The 16,642-nt window shown below is 46.0% G+C and overlaps 13 protein-coding genes and 24 non-coding genes across 37 annotated transcripts, besides 2 other annotated features; 9 read left to right on the top strand and 28 right to left on the bottom strand. All coding sequences in view use genetic code 2, as the record gives it.

Annotated features, from left to right (window-relative positions):
* On the top strand, positions 1–70 carry KEF44_t22. The gene has a single exon. It is a non-coding gene; the product is annotated as a tRNA-Pro (tRNA).
* KEF44_t21 lies at positions 70–141 on the bottom strand. The gene has a single exon. It is a non-coding gene; the product is annotated as a tRNA-Thr (tRNA).
* Positions 142–1,282, bottom strand: CYTB (cytochrome b). The gene has a single exon. A coding segment is annotated over exon 1 (1,141 nt).
* A 3-nt stretch (positions 1,283–1,285) lies between these two features.
* KEF44_t20 lies at positions 1,286–1,354 on the top strand. Its single transcript has one exon. It is a non-coding gene; the product is annotated as a tRNA-Glu (tRNA).
* ND6 (NADH dehydrogenase subunit 6) lies at positions 1,355–1,876 on the top strand. The gene has a single exon. It carries the CDS (start codon positions 1,355–1,357, stop codon positions 1,874–1,876), a length of 522 nt encoding a protein of 173 aa, NP_008301.1.
* On the bottom strand, positions 1,873–3,711 carry ND5 (NADH dehydrogenase subunit 5). The gene has a single exon. The coding sequence runs from the start codon at positions 3,709–3,711 to the stop codon at positions 1,873–1,875; it is 1,839 nt and encodes a 612-aa protein (NP_008300.1).
* Positions 3,712–3,783, bottom strand: KEF44_t19. The gene has a single exon. It is a non-coding gene; the product is annotated as a tRNA-Leu (tRNA).
* A 1-nt stretch (position 3,784) lies between these two features.
* KEF44_t18 lies at positions 3,785–3,853 on the bottom strand. Its single transcript has one exon. It is a non-coding gene; the product is annotated as a tRNA-Ser (tRNA).
* KEF44_t17 lies at positions 3,854–3,922 on the bottom strand. The gene has a single exon. It is a non-coding gene; the product is annotated as a tRNA-His (tRNA).
* On the bottom strand, positions 3,923–5,303 carry ND4 (NADH dehydrogenase subunit 4). The gene has a single exon. A coding segment is annotated over exon 1 (1,381 nt).
* On the bottom strand, positions 5,297–5,593 carry ND4L (NADH dehydrogenase subunit 4L). The gene has a single exon. The coding sequence runs from the start codon at positions 5,591–5,593 to the stop codon at positions 5,297–5,299; it is 297 nt and encodes a 98-aa protein (NP_008298.1).
* On the bottom strand, positions 5,594–5,662 carry KEF44_t16. Its single transcript has one exon. It is a non-coding gene; the product is annotated as a tRNA-Arg (tRNA).
* A 1-nt stretch (position 5,663) lies between these two features.
* Positions 5,664–6,012, bottom strand: ND3 (NADH dehydrogenase subunit 3). The gene has a single exon. A coding segment is annotated over exon 1 (349 nt).
* On the bottom strand, positions 6,013–6,082 carry KEF44_t15. The gene has a single exon. It is a non-coding gene; the product is annotated as a tRNA-Gly (tRNA).
* Positions 6,082–6,867, bottom strand: COX3 (cytochrome c oxidase subunit III). The gene has a single exon. The coding sequence runs from the start codon at positions 6,865–6,867 to the stop codon at positions 6,082–6,084; it is 786 nt and encodes a 261-aa protein (NP_008296.1).
* Positions 6,867–7,538, bottom strand: ATP6 (ATP synthase F0 subunit 6). Its single transcript has one exon. It carries the CDS (start codon positions 7,536–7,538, stop codon positions 6,867–6,869), a length of 672 nt encoding a protein of 223 aa, NP_008295.1.
* Positions 7,529–7,696, bottom strand: ATP8 (ATP synthase F0 subunit 8). The gene has a single exon. The coding sequence runs from the start codon at positions 7,694–7,696 to the stop codon at positions 7,529–7,531; it is 168 nt and encodes a 55-aa protein (NP_008294.1).
* Position 7,697: 1 nt separating this feature from the next.
* Positions 7,698–7,771, bottom strand: KEF44_t14. The gene has a single exon. It is a non-coding gene; the product is annotated as a tRNA-Lys (tRNA).
* Positions 7,772–8,462, bottom strand: COX2 (cytochrome c oxidase subunit II). The gene has a single exon. A coding segment is annotated over exon 1 (691 nt).
* A 14-nt stretch (positions 8,463–8,476) lies between these two features.
* On the bottom strand, positions 8,477–8,549 carry KEF44_t13. Its single transcript has one exon. It is a non-coding gene; the product is annotated as a tRNA-Asp (tRNA).
* Positions 8,550–8,553: 4 nt separating this feature from the next.
* On the top strand, positions 8,554–8,624 carry KEF44_t12. Its single transcript has one exon. It is a non-coding gene; the product is annotated as a tRNA-Ser (tRNA).
* On the bottom strand, positions 8,625–10,175 carry COX1 (cytochrome c oxidase subunit I). The gene has a single exon. It carries the CDS (start codon positions 10,173–10,175, stop codon positions 8,625–8,627), a length of 1,551 nt encoding a protein of 516 aa, NP_008292.1.
* Position 10,176: 1 nt separating this feature from the next.
* KEF44_t11 lies at positions 10,177–10,247 on the top strand. Its single transcript has one exon. It is a non-coding gene; the product is annotated as a tRNA-Tyr (tRNA).
* KEF44_t10 lies at positions 10,248–10,314 on the top strand. Its single transcript has one exon. It is a non-coding gene; the product is annotated as a tRNA-Cys (tRNA).
* Positions 10,315–10,351: an origin of replication (Origin of L-strand replication; putative).
* On the top strand, positions 10,352–10,424 carry KEF44_t09. The gene has a single exon. It is a non-coding gene; the product is annotated as a tRNA-Asn (tRNA).
* A 1-nt stretch (position 10,425) lies between these two features.
* Positions 10,426–10,494, top strand: KEF44_t08. The gene has a single exon. It is a non-coding gene; the product is annotated as a tRNA-Ala (tRNA).
* Position 10,495: 1 nt separating this feature from the next.
* Positions 10,496–10,564, bottom strand: KEF44_t07. The gene has a single exon. It is a non-coding gene; the product is annotated as a tRNA-Trp (tRNA).
* A 2-nt stretch (positions 10,565–10,566) lies between these two features.
* On the bottom strand, positions 10,567–11,616 carry ND2 (NADH dehydrogenase subunit 2). Its single transcript has one exon. The coding sequence runs from the start codon at positions 11,614–11,616 to the stop codon at positions 10,567–10,569; it is 1,050 nt and encodes a 349-aa protein (NP_008291.1).
* On the bottom strand, positions 11,617–11,685 carry KEF44_t06. The gene has a single exon. It is a non-coding gene; the product is annotated as a tRNA-Met (tRNA).
* Positions 11,685–11,755, top strand: KEF44_t05. The gene has a single exon. It is a non-coding gene; the product is annotated as a tRNA-Gln (tRNA).
* Positions 11,753–11,824, bottom strand: KEF44_t04. Its single transcript has one exon. It is a non-coding gene; the product is annotated as a tRNA-Ile (tRNA).
* Positions 11,825–11,827: 3 nt separating this feature from the next.
* ND1 (NADH dehydrogenase subunit 1) lies at positions 11,828–12,799 on the bottom strand. The gene has a single exon. The coding sequence runs from the start codon at positions 12,797–12,799 to the stop codon at positions 11,828–11,830; it is 972 nt and encodes a 323-aa protein (NP_008290.1).
* KEF44_t03 lies at positions 12,800–12,875 on the bottom strand. The gene has a single exon. It is a non-coding gene; the product is annotated as a tRNA-Leu (tRNA).
* On the bottom strand, positions 12,876–14,555 carry KEF44_r01. The gene has a single exon. It is a non-coding gene; the product is annotated as a 16S ribosomal RNA (ribosomal RNA).
* Positions 14,556–14,627, bottom strand: KEF44_t02. Its single transcript has one exon. It is a non-coding gene; the product is annotated as a tRNA-Val (tRNA).
* On the bottom strand, positions 14,628–15,571 carry KEF44_r02. Its single transcript has one exon. It is a non-coding gene; the product is annotated as a 12S ribosomal RNA (ribosomal RNA).
* KEF44_t01 lies at positions 15,572–15,639 on the bottom strand. The gene has a single exon. It is a non-coding gene; the product is annotated as a tRNA-Phe (tRNA).
* Positions 15,640–16,642: a D loop (control region).

Below are 16,642 nucleotides of genomic sequence, written 5' to 3'. Positions count from 1 at the left end.
CAGAGGGTAGTTTAATTTAGAATCTTAGCTTTGGGAGTTAAGGGTGGGAGTTAAAATCTCCTCTCTCTGAGCACTAGGGAGGGTTTTAACCTCCGACTTCCGGATTACAAGACCGGCGCTCTGGCGCTGAGCTACTAGGGCAGGCTCATTGGAGGGCTTTAATTTCGGCCCAGCCGGCTAAGGGGGAAAGAACTAGGAAGATGGTGAAGTAAATTACAGAGGCGACTTGTCCGATAATAATGAAGGGGTGTTCTACAGGTATGCCTCCGATTCAGGTGAGGATGAGTATATCTGCTACTAAGGCCCAAAATAAGAATTGGGTGAGTGGTCGAAAGGTAAGTCCTCGTTGTTTAGAAGTGTGTAGGATGGGGACAACCATGAGGACAAGGATCGAGAATAAAAGGGCAAGTACTCCTCCCAGCTTGTTGGGGATGGATCGTAGGATTGCGTAAGCGAATAGGAAGTATCATTCGGGTTTAATATGAGGTGGGGTCACTAGGGGGTTGGCAGGCGTAAAATTGTCTGGGTCCCCTAGGAGATTTGGTGCAAAAAGAGCTAAGGATGTTAGGCCTAGGAGTATGGCTACGAATCCTAGGAGATCTTTGTATGAGAAGTAAGGGTGGAATGAGATTTTATCAGCATCAGAGTTAATCCCTGCAGGGTTATTAGATCCTGTTTCATGAAGGAACAGAAGGTGAAGGACCGTAGCGGCTGCAATGACGAAGGGGAATAGGAAGTGAAAGGCGAAAAATCGTGTTAGAGTGGCGTTGTCAACGGAGAAGCCCCCTCAAATTCATTGTACTAGGGCGCCTCCTACGTATGGTACAGCTGAGAGGAGGTTTGTAATTACAGTGGCCCCTCAGAATGATATTTGTCCTCACGGGAGGACGTAGCCTACAAAGGCAGTTATTATAGTGAGAAGTAAAAGTACAACTCCGATATTCCAGGTTTCTTTGTAGAGGTACGAGCCGTAGTAAAGTCCTCGGGCGATATGTATATAAATACAGATAAAAAAGAAAGATGCTCCGTTGGCATGGATGTTTCGAATGAGTCAGCCGTAACTAACATCTCGGCAGATGTGGCAAACAGAGGAGAAAGCTGTTGAAATGTCGGAGGTATAGTGCATGGCTAGGAAGAGCCCGGTAAGAATTTGGGTAGCTAAACATAGGCCTAGTAGTGAGCCAAAGTTTCACCAGACTGAGATATTAGAAGGTGCTGGGAGGTCGACTAGTGCGTCATTAGCGATTTTTAGGAGAGGGTGGGTTTTTCGGAGGTTGGCCATTAGGTTCTTGTAGTTGAATAACAACGGTGGTTTTTCAAGTCATTAGTTTCGGTTAGAGTCCGAGCAGGAATTATGACTTATCTTGTGTCTTTGTTTCTTTTAGGGCTGGTTTTAGGGCTTGTAGCTGTTGCATCTAACCCTGCACCTTACTTTGCTGCTTTGGGGTTGGTTGTAGCAGCAGGTGTGGGTTGTGGGGTTTTGGTGGGTCACGGGGGATCTTTCTTGTCTTTAGTACTATTTTTGATTTACTTGGGGGGGATGCTTGTGGTATTTGCTTATTCAGCGGCTTTGGCTGCTGAGCCTTTTCCGGAGTCTTGAGGGGATCGTTCGGTCTTAGGGTATGTGGTGGTATATACGGTGGGGGTGGTGTTGGTGGCAGGTCTATTCTGGGGTGGGTGGTATGAAACCTCATGGGTAGCAGTGGACGAGTTTAAGGAGTTTTCTGTATTGCGTGGGGATACAAGTGGGGTGGCATTGATATACTCTCATGGAGGGGGGATATTAATTGCGTGCGCGTGGGTACTCCTATTAACACTTTTTGTGGTGTTGGAATTAACACGGGGATTGAGTCGGGGGGCGCTTCGAGCAGTTTAGGTTAATGTTAATAGAACAGCTAGAGTTGTTGAAAGGAAAAATAGGGTGAGGTATGTTTTAATTATGCCTTGTTGGATATTACTTGTTGTTGTGACTATTAGGCAGGTGAGTTGAAATAATTCCTTCGGACCTACTTTCTCAAATCATGTGTGATCTACCATTTGGCTGGCGATGGTTTGTCCTAAAGTTAAGTTTAGCTTTGGGGTCAATCGGTGGATGATGGCGGGGAAGAATCCCAGTATGTTGGAGAAGTTATGTAGTGTAAGGGTTGGGTGTAGTTTAAATTGTTTGTTAGTTAGTGACGCAAGTTCTAATGCAATGAGAAGGCCCGAGATAGTAACCAGGAGAGCGGCTAATTTTAAGTGGGTGGGCATGGTTATTACGGGGGTGTTGGTGGGTAGGAAGTTTGAGGTAATTAGAAGCCCCGCAATGATGCTTCCTCAGGCTAGTCGCTTGATTGGGTTAATTACGGATGGGTTATTTTCATTAACAGGGGCTGTTGCCGTAAAGCGGGGGTGTCCTATGGAGACAAAAAAGATGACTCGGAGGCTATAAATGGCAGTAAATGAGGTGGCTAGTAAGGTAAGAGTAAGGGCTCAGGCGTTGAGGTGGGAGGTGTTTAAGGCTTCAATAATAGCGTCTTTGGAGAAGAACCCAGCTAAGAATGGGGTGCCAGTTAGTGCAAGGCTTCCGATTGTGAGGCAAGAGGATGTAGAGGGGGTGAGGTTGTGTATACCACCTATTTTTCGAATGTCTTGCTCATCGTTTAAACTATGAATAATTGAGCCTGAGCATAGGAAAAGTATAGCTTTAAAGAATGCGTGGGTGCAGATGTGGAGGAAGGCTAGTTGTGGTTGATTAAGTCCGATGGTGACTATTATAAGCCCTAGTTGGCTGGATGTAGAGAATGCGACAATTTTTTTGATGTCATTTTGGGTGAGGGCGCAGGTAGCGGTGAAGAGGGTAGTTAGGGCTCCTAGGCATAAGCATACGGTTAAGGCTGTTTGGTTATCTTCTATTAGAGGGTGGAGTCGAATTAATAGGAAGATGCCCGCCACGACCATGGTGCTGGAGTGTAGTAGGGCAGATACCGGCGTAGGACCCTCTATCGCGGAGGGAAGTCACGGGTGAAGTCCAAATTGCGCTGATTTGCCGGTGGCGGCTAGAATGAGGCCTATAAGAGGGAGTGTGAGGTCAAGTCCTTTTGAAGAGGCAAATATTTGTTGAATTTCTCAGGAGTTTAGGTTTGTTGCGAACCAGGCTATACTTAGGATAAGTCCGATGTCTCCTACTCGGTTGTAAATTACAGCTTGTATAGCAGCTGTGTTAGCGTCAGCTCGTCCGTGTCATCATCCAATGAGGAGAAATGATATAATTCCGACTCCCTCTCAGCCGATAAATAGTTGGAACATGTTGTTGGCGGTTACTAAAATAATTATGGCGATTAGGAAGAGGAGGAGGTACTTAAAGAATCGGTTTATGTTGGGGTCGGCGTGTATATATCAGGATGCGAATTCTAGAATAGATCAGGTTACGTACAGGGCAATAGGGGTAAAAATAATGGAGTAGTGGTCAAATTTAAAGCTAAGGTTAATGTCAAAGGTTGTGGTGTTTATTCATTGTCAGTTAGTCACGATAGTTTCGGTTCCTTGGTCTAGGAAGACAAAAAGGGGGAGCAGGCTCACTAGGAAGGCTATTTTGATAGCAGTTTTTACGTGAGTAAGGGCCCAGTTTTTGTGTTGGGGGGTTGGGGTGAGGGTGGTAATAAGAGGATAAATTAGAAGTGTGAAGATTATTAAAAGGGATGAGCTTAAGATGAGTGTAGTCGGGTGCATAGCTGCTACTTGGATTTGCACCAAGAGTTTTGGTTCCTAAGACCAATGGATGAGCTATTATCCTTTAGAAGCACGAGTGAACCACAGAATTTAACTGAGGGGGCAGAAGATTAGCAGTCTCTGTTATCAACAGATTTCTCTCGGTGGATAAGAGGATTTTAACCTCTATTTTTAGAATCACAATCTAATGTCTTGGTTAAACTATATCTACAGAAACATCAGCCTCACATGAGCTCAGGCTTTAGGATTAGAAGGACAATTGGGATGAGGTGCAGAATAATAAGTAGGTGTTCTCGGGTGTGGGTGGGTTCAAGAGCAATAATATGGGAAGGTAGGGGTCCCCGTTGAGTTATTAAGAACAGATAAAGGGAGTAGCTTGCTGTAATTAACGTGCCTAGTCCCGTGAGAATAAGGGTTCAATACGACCAGTTAAATATAGAAGTGATGATTATTAGTTCTCCTATTAGGTTGGGGAGAGGGGGGAGGGCCAGATTTGCTAAACTAGCTACAAATCACCAAGTGGTTATTAAGGGGAGAATTATTTGTATTCCTCGGGCAAGTAGTATGGTTCGGCTGTGGGTGCGTTCGTAGCTAGTATTGGCTAAGCAGAATAGCGCTGAGGAGGCAAGGCCGTGTGCGATTATGAGAATAATTGCACCAGTAAATCCTCAAGGTGTTTGAATTAAAATACCCCCTGCGACTAATCCTATGTGGCCGACTGAAGAGTATGCGATTAGTGATTTCAGGTCTGTTTGACGTAGGCAAATAGATCCTGTTATAATGATACCTCACAAGGCCAAAACAATAAAGGGGTAGGCCAGTTCTTTGGTTAACGGGTCTAGTATAACTATTATACGTATTATGCCGTATCCTCCCAGCTTGAGGAGAACAGCCGCTAGGATTATGGATCCGGCGATTGGAGCTTCTACGTGGGCTTTTGGGAGTCAAAGGTGAACACCGTATAGGGGTATTTTTACAAGGAAGGCTAAAAGGCAGGCAGCTCATCACAGTTTATCTCCTCACGTTAGAAGGTGTAGGGGTTGCGTATACTGCAGGGTAAACATAGATAGGGTTCCGTTGTCGTTTTGTATAAGAAGCAGGGCCACGAGGAGGGGTAGGGAGCCAGCTAGGGTATAAAATAAGAAGTAGGTACCGGCATTGAGGCGTTCAGTTTGATTTCCTCATCGGGTGATAATAATAAGGGTGGGGAGTAGCGTGGCTTCGAATATGACGTAAAATATGATAATTTCAGTGGCCCCGAATGCTAATACTAGAAACGTTTGAAGGGAGACCAGGAGGGAGATGTAGGCTCGCTGGCGATTTAAGGGTTCAGGAGAGAGGTGGCTTTGGCTAGCAAGAATTATAAGGGGAAGTAGTCAGCAGGTTAATACTAGCAGGGGTGTTGATAGGGGGTCAGTTGCTAAATAGAGGTTGGAGGAGGATCATCCGGTTTCTGACGATCATTTAAGTCAGGATAAACTTGCTAGGGCAATAATTAAACTTTGGGCGATTGATGTAGTTCATAATCATTTCGCGGGGCTGAGTCAGATCGTTGGAAAAAGCATGAGTGTGGGGATGAGGATCTTTAACATTGGAGGAGGTTTAAGCTTTGGAGGCGGTCTGTGCCGTGTGTTCGTGCAGTTGCTACTAGTAGGGCTAACCCTGCGCTGGCTTCACAGGCTGAGAACGCTAGGAGAAGTATCGGGGCCACTGAGTAGCCAGTCGCTTCCATTTGGAGGGCTCAGAGGGAGAGGGCGATGAATAGAGAGAGTATTATTCCTTCTAGGCATAGAAGGGCTGAGAGAAGGTGGGTGCGGTGAAACGCGAGTCCTATAAGCCCTAAAATAAAGGCTGAGGTAAAGCTGAAGTGTACTGGTGTCATAAGGCGGTCATGGACTTAAACCATGGTCTTTTGAGCCGAAATCAAGGGTCTTGTTTTGGACTAACTCCGTACTCGGCTCATTCTAAGCCTCCTTGGGTTCATTCATAGATTAAGCCAAGAGTAAGAAGGGCTAGAACGGCAGTGGATCAGATGAGTGTCAGGGTCGGGGTGTGGAGTTGATCCCCTCAAGGTAGGGGCAAAAGGAGGGCGATTTCTAGATCAAATAGGAGGAATAAGATCGCGATTAGAAAGAAGCGTAAGGAGAAGGGCAGGCGGGCGGACCCTAAGGGGTCAAATCCACATTCGTAGGGGGATAACTTCTCTGCGTCTGGGGAGATTTGTGGTAATCAGAAAGAAATAGTGGCTAGTACTGCGGATAATGTGATGGTAATAGTGATGATTGTTGTGATTAAATTCATTATCTTTCCTTGGATTTTAACCAAGACCGGGTGATTGGAAGTCACTTATACGTATTAATACTAGAAAGATTATGAGCCTCATCAGTAAATAGAGACGTATAGGAAGAGCCATACAACGTCTACAAAGTGTCAATATCAGGCAGCAGCTTCAAAGCCAAAATGATGTTCAGATGTAAAGTGGTATTGAACTTGTCGTAGAAGGCAAACGGCCAGAAAGGTAGAGCCAATAATTACGTGTAGGCCATGGAATCCTGTAGCGACAAAGAAAGTAGAGCCGTATACGCCGTCAGCGATTGTAAATGGGGCTTCGTAGTATTCTATACCTTGTAGGAAAGTGAAGTAAAATCCCAGTAAGATAGTGAGAGTAAGAGCTTGAATGGTTTGTTTTCGTTCACCTTCTATGATGCTGTGGTGGGCTCATGTTACGGTGACACCAGATGCTAGAAGGACTGCAGTATTAAGAAGGGGTACCTCAAAGGGGTCTAGAGTAGTAATACCTGCGGGGGGTCAGCAACCTCCTAATTCAGGTGTGGGGGCGAGGCTGGCGTGGTAGAAGGCTCAGAAGAAACCTAAGAAAAAGAATACCTCGGAGGTAATAAATAAGATTATGCCATATCGTAGCCCTTTTTGGACTGGGGGCGTGTGGTGTCCTTGAAAGGTACCTTCTCGGATGATATCCCGCCATCATTGGTATATGGTTAGAAGTAAGAGAATGTTACCTAAGGTAAGAAGTGTGAGCGAGTGGAAATGGAATCAGACTGCAGTGCCTGATGTAAGTAAAAGGGCGGCAATTGCGCCGGTCAGAGGTCAGGGGCTTGGGTCAACCATGTGGTATGCGTGTGCTTGGTGTGCCATTAAACGTTTTCTTGTAAATAGAGGCTTAGGAGTAAGACAAAAACGTAGGCTTGAATCATGGCTACGGCGATTTCGAGAAGGGTGAGTAGAAAGAGGACAATAGAAGTTAGGATTGCTACTGTAGGTATTATAGGTAGAAGAACAAAGGCTGCTGTAGCAATTAGTTGGTGGCCTGCTGTGAGATTGGCTGTAAGTCGTACGCCAAGGGCGGGGCGGATAAAAAGGCTAATTGTTTCGATAATGATCAGTACTGGGATCAGTGGAACGGGGGTTCCTTCAGGCAATAAATGGCCGAGGGCGGCCGTAGGTTGGTTTCGTATGCCGATAATTACTGTAGCAAGCCACAGTGGGACTGCGAGGCCCATATTTAGGGAGAGCTGTGTGGTCGGGGTGAATGTATATGGAAGTAGGCCAAGTATATTTAGGGTAATAAGAAATAGTATGAGGGAAGTTAGTAGAGCTGCTCACTTGTGACCGCCTAGATTTAGCGGTAAAAGAAGTTGCTGGGTAAATCGGTTGATGAACCACCCTTGCAGGGTAATTAGGCGGTTGTTTAATCATCGGGCAGAGGGGGTAGGGAAAAGAATTCATGGGAGGGTTAATGCTACGGCGATAAGTGGGATACCTAGGTATGTGGGGCTCATAAATTGGTCGAAGAAGCTTAGTGTCATGGTCAGTTTCAGGGTTCGGGCTTAGCTTTTTCAGTGCTTTGTGAGGTAGGCTCATTTGTGAAAGTGTGGCCAAGGACTTTTGGGGGAATAACAGTTAGGAAAACCAGTCACGAGAATACTAAAATAGCAAATCAGGGGGCGGGGTTGAGTTGGGGCATGTCACTAGGGGTGGTTGGGGGCCACCAATCTTTAGCTTAAAAGGCTAACGCTATTCCCGATTTAGCTTCTTAGTGAGGCATCTTCAAGTATCATAGTGGATCATTTCTCGAAGTGTTCTAGGGGTACCGCTTCAACAACGATAGGTATGAAGCTATGGTTAGCCCCGCAGATCTCAGAACATTGTCCGTAGAATACTCCAGGTCGAGAGGCAATAAAGGCTGTTTGGTTTAATCGTCCTGGAACTGCGTCTATCTTTACACCTAAAGAAGGAACGGCTCAGGAGTGAAGGACGTCTTCAGCTGAGACGAGAACTCGGATTGGGGATTCTACAGGGACAACTATTCGATGATCTGTCTCTAGAAGACGGAATTGGCCTGGCACTAAATCTTGAGTGGGGACTATGTAAGAGTCAAAGCCTAAATCTTCGTAGTCGGTATATTCATAGCTTCAATATCATTGGTGGCCTATTGCTTTAATAGTAAGGTGGGGGTCGTTAATTTCGTCCATAAGATAGAGAATTCGGAGGGAAGGGAGAGCGATGAGAATAAGGATAACTGCTGGGAGGACAGTCCAAACGATCTCGATTTCTTGAGAATCAAGGATATACATATTAGTAAGTTTAGTAGAGACTATTGCTACGATGATATAAAGCACTAGTGTGCTGATAAGAAGAACAATCATAAGAGCGTGGTCGTGGAAATGAAGAAGTTCTTCTATTACAGGGGAGGCCGCGTCTTGGAATCCTAGTTGTGAGGGATGTGCCATTCTAGCTAAGTGCTTAAGACACGCGGGGTTTAACCCACAATTTTGCCTTGACCAGGCAGTGTAATAGACTAGTTTTACTAGTGTCTTATAGAAGAAAGTGGCAGAGTGGTTATGCGGTTGGCTTGAAACCAGCACATGGGGGTTCAATTCCTCCCTTTCTCGTTAGTTTGCTTGTACTTGGACAAATGCTGGTTCTTCAAATGTGTGGTAGGGTGGGGGGCATCCGTGTAGTCATTCTACGTTTGTTGAAGTTAGTTCGATTGATGCTACCTCTCGTTTGGCAGCAAAAGCTTCTCAAAGAATAAATAGGAACATAATTACAGCTACTAGGGATACAAGGGATCCGATTGAGGATACAGTGTTTCACAGTGTATAGGCGTCTGGGTAATCAGAGTACCGTCGTGGTATCCCTGCGAGGCCTAGGAAATGCTGTGGGAAAAAGGTTAAATTTACACCGATAAATATAATTCCAAAATGGATTTTGGTTCATGTGCTGTGGAGGGTGTACCCTGTAAATAGCGGGAACCAGTGTACGAAAGCGCCTATAATGGCAAATACAGCTCCTATAGATAGTACGTAGTGGAAATGAGCAACTACGTAATAAGTGTCATGTAGAACAATGTCTAATGAGGAGTTAGCAAGGACAATACCTGTAAGTCCACCCACTGTGAACAGGAAAATAAACCCTAAGGCTCAAAGAAGTGGTGTTTCTCATTTGATTGAGCCTCCGTGTAGTGTAGCTAGTCAGCTAAATACTTTTACTCCTGTGGGGATAGCGATAATCATGGTGGCAGATGTAAAGTAAGCACGAGTGTCCACGTCTATCCCTACAGTGAACATATGGTGGGCTCAAACGATAAATCCTAACAACCCGATGGCTATTATAGCTCAGACCATTCCTATATACCCGAAGGGTTCCTTTTTGCCGGAGTAGTACGCAACGATGTGTGAAATTATACCAAAGCCTGGGAGGATGAGAATATAGACCTCTGGGTGGCTGAAGAATCAAAAGAGGTGTTGGTATAAAATTGGATCTCCCCCGCCTGCCGGGTCAAAGAAAGTGGTGTTTAGATTTCGGTCTGTAAGTAACATAGTAATGCCTGCTGCCAGGACGGGGAGGGAAAGTAACAGAAGGACAGCAGTAACTAGCACGGCTCAAACGAATAGGGGGGTTTGGTACTGAGAGATGGCTGGAGGTTTTATGTTAATAATGGTCGTAATAAAATTAATGGCTCCTAAAATTGAGGAGATTCCAGCTAAATGAAGGGAGAAGATAGTTAAATCAACAGAGGCTCCTGCGTGGGCGAGGTTGCCGGCTAGAGGGGGGTATACTGTTCATCCAGTACCCGCGCCGGCTTCAACTCCTGATGAAGACAGGAGGAGGAGAAAGGATGGAGGAAGGAGTCAGAAGCTTATGTTATTTATTCGAGGGAATGCCATATCAGGGGCTCCGATTATTAGGGGAATTAATCAGTTTCCAAAGCCCCCGATTATAATTGGCATGACTATAAAGAAAATCATAACGAAGGCATGGGCTGTGACGATCACGTTATAGATTTGGTCATCCCCCAGAAGAGCGCCCGGCTGGCTTAGTTCCGCCCGAATCAGTAGACTCAGGGCGGTGCCTACTATCCCGGCTCAGGCACCAAATACTAAATAGAGGGTGCCAATGTCTTTGTGGTTGGTTGAGAAAAATCATCGTGTGATTGCCACAGGATGGGTGGCTGAGAGCTTAAGCGGTGGATTGTAGCTCCATAAACAGAGGTTTGACTCCTCTCCTTATCAAGCCCTGTGGTGTACCACACGTTAGATTGCAAATCTGAAGAAGTAGGCTAATAGCCTGCCGGGGCTTTCCCCGCCTCGCTCCCCCCCCCGGGGGCGGGGGAAAGTAGATGGATGCTCGCTGGATAGAGCGCTTAGCTGTTAACTAAGAGTTTGTAGGATCGAGGCCTTCCCACCTAGAAAGGCTTTAGCTTAATTAAAGTGTCTGGGTTGCATTCAGAAGATGTGGGATAAAGTCCTGCAAGTCTTACAAGGGCTGGGGGATTTCACCCCCGTTTAGAGCTTTGAAGGCTCTTGGTCTAAGTACTATCCTAAGCCCTTATTACAAAGCTAATATCGCAGTCACAGCTGGTGTGAGGGGTAGTAGTCCTAGGGCTATAATAGTAGTAATTGAAAGGGGTAGGGTAATTATGGTAAAGTTGAGGCGTCATGGGGCAGTAGCAGTTAGGGTGTTGGGATAAATAGTGAGGGTTAAGGCGTAGCAGAGTCGTAGATAAAAGTAAAGGCTTAGGAGGGCTGTTATAGCAGCTAGTGTGGCAGATAGTGGGAGTCCCTGTTTCGTTAGTTCTTGCAAAATAAGTCATTTTGGTATAAAGCCTGAGAGAGGGGGGAGACCTCCAAGGGACAATAATACAAGAGCGGTTAATGCGGCAAGGGTCGGGGATTTAGTTCATGAAGTTGCGAGAGTATTGATGGTTAAAGAGTTGTTGGTTTTTAATGTGAGGAAGGCTGAAGATGTCATGACGATATACAGGGAGAGACTGAGGAGTGTGAGAGAGGGTGCGAATTGTAGAATTAGTACTATTCATCCTAGATGGGCAATTGGAAGATATGCTAGAATTTTACGTAGTTGGGTTTGATTAAGTCCACCTCAGCCTCCCACAAGTGTTGATAGAAGGCCGATTGTGACAAGTAGGGAAGAATTGATGGTTGGGGCTACTTGAATTATAAGTGCAAAGGGTGCGAGTTTTTGTCAGGTCGACAGGATTAATCCTGTAGTGAGTTCAAGTCCCTGAAGGACTTCTGGTAGTCAGAAGTGAACGGGTGCTAGTCCAAGTTTGAGGGCGAGGGCTAATATTACTGTTGTAGTTGCTAGTGGGTGTGATAGCTGGTGAATTTCTCACTCCCCGACTAGTCAGGCGTTGGTGGTGCTGGCAAAAAGGATTATTGCTGCGGCGGTTGCTTGTGTCAAAAAATACTTGGTTGTTGCTTCGATTGCTCGGGGGTGGTGTTGTTGCGCTATGATCGGGATAATGGCTAGGGTATTGATTTCTAGGCCTATTCATGCAAGTAGTCAGTGGGAGCTGGCAAAGGTGAGGACTGTGCCTAGTCCTAGGCTAGAAAGTAAGATGGTGAGTACGTAGGGGTTCATTAGTAAGGGAAGGATTTTAACCAACATATTCGGGGTATGGGCCCGAAAGCTTAATTAGCTGACCTTACTAGAAAGTGGTGTAGTGGAAGCACCAAGAGTTTTGATCTCTTGAGGATGGGTTCGAGCCCCTTCTCTCTAGAATTGAGGGGACTTGAACCCCTATTAGCCACGCTATCAAGGTGGTCCTTAAGCATTCAGGCACAATTCCGGGCTAAAGCTGAGGGGGGAGGCCTGCTAGTGCGATGGGAAGTGCTAAATGTCATAGTACAAGGGCCAGAGTCAGGGGTAGGAAGCTTTTCCAAACTAAATGTATGAGTTGATCATACCGAAATCGCGGGTAGGAAGCTCGTACTCATAAAAATACAACGGAGAGGAGGGCGGCTTTCGTTATTAGGTTTAGGGCAGTTAGTTCAGGGAAAGCAGGGATGTGGGATGCGCCTAAAAATAGGACGGCTGAGAGCGTATTTATTAGAAGGATATTAGCATATTCGGCTAGGAAAAATAGGGCAAAGGGCCCTCCAGCATATTCTACATTGAATCCGGAGACTAATTCTGACTCTCCTTCTGTGAGGTCAAAGGGTGCACGGTTTGTCTCCGCGAGGGTAGAAATGTATCATATGGCGGCAAGTGGTCAGGCCGGCACGAGTAGTCAGATGCTTTCTTGGGCTACGTTGAAGGTTTGAAGAGTAAATCCTCCCGTGATGATAATTACGCTGAGTAAGATCAAGCCTAGGCTAACTTCGTAGGAAATAGTTTGTGCCACTGCCCGGAGTTCGCCAATTAAAGCGTATTTGGAGTTTGATGCCCATCCTGACCCTAAAATAGAATACACGGCCAGGCTGGATAGTGCAAGTACAAATAGTACTCCGAGGTTAAGATCTGTAACAGGGTAAGGAATAGGTATGGGGGCTCATAGAGTGAGTGCAAGTGTAAGGGCAAGTATGGGTGTAGCGAGAAATAGAAAGGGTGAAGAGGTGGAAGGTCGAACCGTTTCTTTAATAAATAGTTTTAGGCCGTCTGCGATGGGTTGTAGTAGTCCGTAGGGGCCGACGATGTTGGGCCCTTTTCGGAGTTGCATGTACCCAAGGACTTTTCGTTCAAGTAGGGTGAGGAAAGCAACTGCTAACAGAACGGGTACAATGTATGCTAGTGGATTAATAACGTGGGTAATTAGGGTAATCATAGCTAAGGAGAGGGTTTGAACCTCTGAGAAAGAGGGCTTAGGCCTCTCGCAAATTACCGGGCTCTGCCACCTTAGCGCGCCGTTCTTTTAGGCAATCTTGGTGTGCCCCCTTGTCTGTTTTAGTTGCCTTCATCAGGTGGGGGTGGGGCGTGCCTCAAGCATGGGCCCCTTCTTTCCGGTCCTTTCGTACTAGGAAACATCACTTCATAGATAGAAACTGACCTGGATTACTCCGGTCTGAACTCAGATCACGTAGGACTTTAATCGTTGAACAAACGAACCCTTAATAGCGGCTGCACCATTAGGATGTCCTGATCCAACATCGAGGTCGTAAACCCCCTCGTCGATAGGGACTCTGGGAGAGGATTGCGCTGTTATCCCTAGGGTAACTCGGTCCGTTGAATGCGTTCGCCGGATCATATTTGGTCAGATATTCTGGTGCTTAGAGCTGTAGCTCTCGGCTGGTGGGGCAGTGCCCCCCAGTCCACAGTGGGGGCTTAATTTTCCCCCCGCGGTCGCCCCAACCAAAGACATATGGGCTAGGGGTCTACTGCGTTTTTACTTGTTAATTCAAGGTTGCTTGACGTGATCTGCCTGGTGTCTAAAGCTCCATAGGGTCTTCTCGTCTTATGTGCTTATGTCCGCTTCTGCACGGGCAGATCAATTTCATTGACTTGGAAGAGGAGACAGCTAAGCCCTCGTGATGCCATTCATACAGGTCTTCATTTAAAAGACAAGTGATTGCGCTACCTTCGCACGGTCAAAATACCGCGGCCGTTAAACCCATAGTCACAGGGCAGGCGGACCTCTATGTTTTGATTTGCAAGAGGCGATGTTTTTGGTAAACAGGCGAGGCTTGTGTTTGCCGAGTTCCTTCTCTTCCTTTGGGTCTTTCCCTTGGGGCACTCCTGTGTGGGGGTAACGATTTGTTGGTGTAGGTTTTTCTTGGTGTTTGTTCTGGCCTACAGTTCCCTCTTGGTTTGGGTTCGTTATTTGTCGGTGGGGGGTCCGGTCCGACTTACACATGTGCTGGGAGAGAGTTGTACTCTCTTATTACTCATTCTAGCATAATCTCTTCCATGGGGGCATGGAACGGCTTAGTACGGTTAGGGGGGTGGGATTTCTTATCAGGATAAGAGGTTTGTATCTGTCTGAGCTTTAACGCTTTCTGTGCAGGTGGCTGCTCTTAGGCCCACTGTAACAGGTTACCTTGGAACTATGATCCTTAGCCGCCTGTTAAGGTTGTGTCCTTGTTCAAAGGAGCTGTACCTCCTTTGACTAACTCTCCTGGTTTCTTTGGGACAATATTAGTTTTACCTTAAGGTCCTAAGAAAGCCGGGGGGCTGAACTTCTATTCATTTCCTAAGCAACCAGCTATAACTAGGCTCGATAGGTTTATCACCTCTACTCGGGGCTCGTCCCACTCTTTTGCCACAGAGACGGGTTGGCCCTACAATAGGCTGTCCCGGAGTAGCTCGTCTAGTTTCGGGGGCCTAAACTAAAGTTCTCTTTGCTCAGGTGTGCTGGCTAAATCATGATGCAAAAGGTACGAGATTTAATCTCTGCTTCTCTAGGCTTAAATGGGTTATTTCAATTCTCTTTCAGCTTCCCCTTGCGGTACTTTTTCTGTTGCTCAATTATCTCCTTTTCGGTCGCCCCTACTAAGGTGGAAAAATGGTTTGTTGACTTAATTCTAAGTTTTATTGGGGTATGTATGTTGTGGTGTTGGACCAAATATGTTGGCTAGCTAGTCAGCTCAGGGTGACCCGATTTGCACGGATGTCTTCTCGGTGTAAGGGAGGTGCTTTCCTATTTTAGCTACACTCTGGTTATTCCAAGCGCACCTTCCGGTACACTTACCATGTTACGACTTGCCTCCCCTTTGTTCGGTTAACTTCTTAGTTAGAAGGACAGGTTGAACTTGGGGAGAGTGACGGGCGGTGTGTGCGCGCCTCAGAGCCAGTTTCAAGAGAACTCTCTGTTTTCTGTTTACTGCTAAATTTCACCTTCGGACGCTGATTTCACAGCGTGGTTCGTAGTGCTCTAATTTAGAGAATGTAGCCCATTTCTTCCCACCTCATGCGCTACACCTCGACCTGACGTTTTGGTTTTGCCCATTTTGCTACTATGGGGCCTTCACAGGGTAAGCTGACGACGGTGGTATATAGGCGGGTAAAACAAGGGGTGGTGAGGTTGAACGGGGGTTATCGGTTCTAGAACAGGCTCCTCTAGGTGGGTCTGAGGCACCGCCAAGTCCTTTGGGTTTTAAGCTGGCGCTTGTAGTTCCCTGGCGGATATCAATTGTATATTTCTATCAAGGTTTACGGCTAGGCATAGTGGGTATCTAATCCCAGTTTGTTTCTTAGCTGTCGTGGGGTCAGGCATAGTTAAACGCTGCTTTCGCAGTAGGTCTTCGTGCTCCCAGGTGCGTATGACGGCTGAGGGGGTGTTCGGCTTTATTAAATATTTTCCATAACCACTCTTTACGCCGGTAGTTATCAACTAGGGTCTCTCGTATAACCGCGGTGGCTGGCACGAGTTTTACCGGCCCTCTTAACCTTAACTAAGTCAAGCTTTCGCTTATGGCTTAATATTTATCACTGCTGAGTTTCCTTGGGGGTGTGGCTTAGCAAGGCGTCGTGGGCTGCCTGGGCGTGCCTGATGCCGGCTCCTCGTCCCCGGGCAGGGATTAAGGGCATCCTCACAGGAATGCGGAGACTTGCATGTGTAAGTTCAGTTAGAGCTGATAGTAAAGTCAGGACCAAGCCTTTGTGCTAGCGGGACTTTCTAGGGTCCGTCTTAACAGCTTCAGTGTTATGCTTTAGTTAAGCTACGTCAGCGGCGGGCTGTGCGTGGAAATGGCATTGATAACAGCGTTGTTGGTGCTAGGTGCTACAAAGTGGATCGAAAAGTTTATTAATGTATACTTTATTTATGGAAGTGTACGCATTACAGCGCTGTCGGTGCCAAATGCTAAAGTGCATAAAAGTTTATTAATGTATAAAAAAAATATTGCTGATTTGAGACTTCCTGGTTTAGGGGTTTAACAGGAACATAAGGATCTTTCAGCTTAGGGGGGTAGGGGGGTTTACCGCGCAAAAGCCGGGAGCGATCTTAGGTATCTGTGAAGAAAATAATTGACCTTATGCACTTGATATCCAAGTATGTGATTCTTTATAGAATATCATTTCACCATGATACATGGGTTCTCTGGAATTCAAGATCTAGTTCGACCTTGTTAGACTTCTTTGCTTGCACTTGTATATGCAAGCTGAAAGGAAAAGAAAAAAAAAAGAGAACCCTATGCATATAAGAGAACGCCCGGCTTGGTGGGTAACGGGCAATAAGATTGACACCATTAACCAGATGCTTTACATTCGGCTTTCAGGGGCTGGTTTCTTAAGGATAGCCCTTGACTTAGGAACCAAATGCCAGGAATAATTCACGAGATGCGACCTAATACGATATCTGCCCCTGACCATCAATAAGAGTATGCCTACCGATAAATCGTTGGTCGGTTCTTACTACATTAAGCCGGACTGATGCTGAAAGTTGGTGGGTAAAGACGGAGCCCGTGTTAATTGGAGTTTTATTGATATAGCAATTAATCAGTTTAAAACAACTTAGTTGGTTATTATCACGTGTTTGGCTTAATGTAAACCTTGGATTTGTGCTGATGTATGAGGGGTTAAAAATCACCGTATGTTGATAATACATATAATGTACTACTCACAAGCAGTATTATATATGGGTAAATACATAATATGTAATATTATACATAGATGTAGTATAACATTGGGTTTACAAGTTATAACATTTACAGTTGTACATAGCTGTAGCCGT

This window comes from Oncorhynchus mykiss, mitochondrion, assembly GCF_057628025.1.
Source record: "Oncorhynchus mykiss mitochondrion, complete genome".
NCBI classification, from domain to species: domain Eukaryota; kingdom Metazoa; phylum Chordata; class Actinopteri; order Salmoniformes; family Salmonidae; genus Oncorhynchus; species Oncorhynchus mykiss.
Note: the sequence above shows the minus strand (reverse complement) of the source record. Positions and strands in the feature narration are given on the sequence as shown.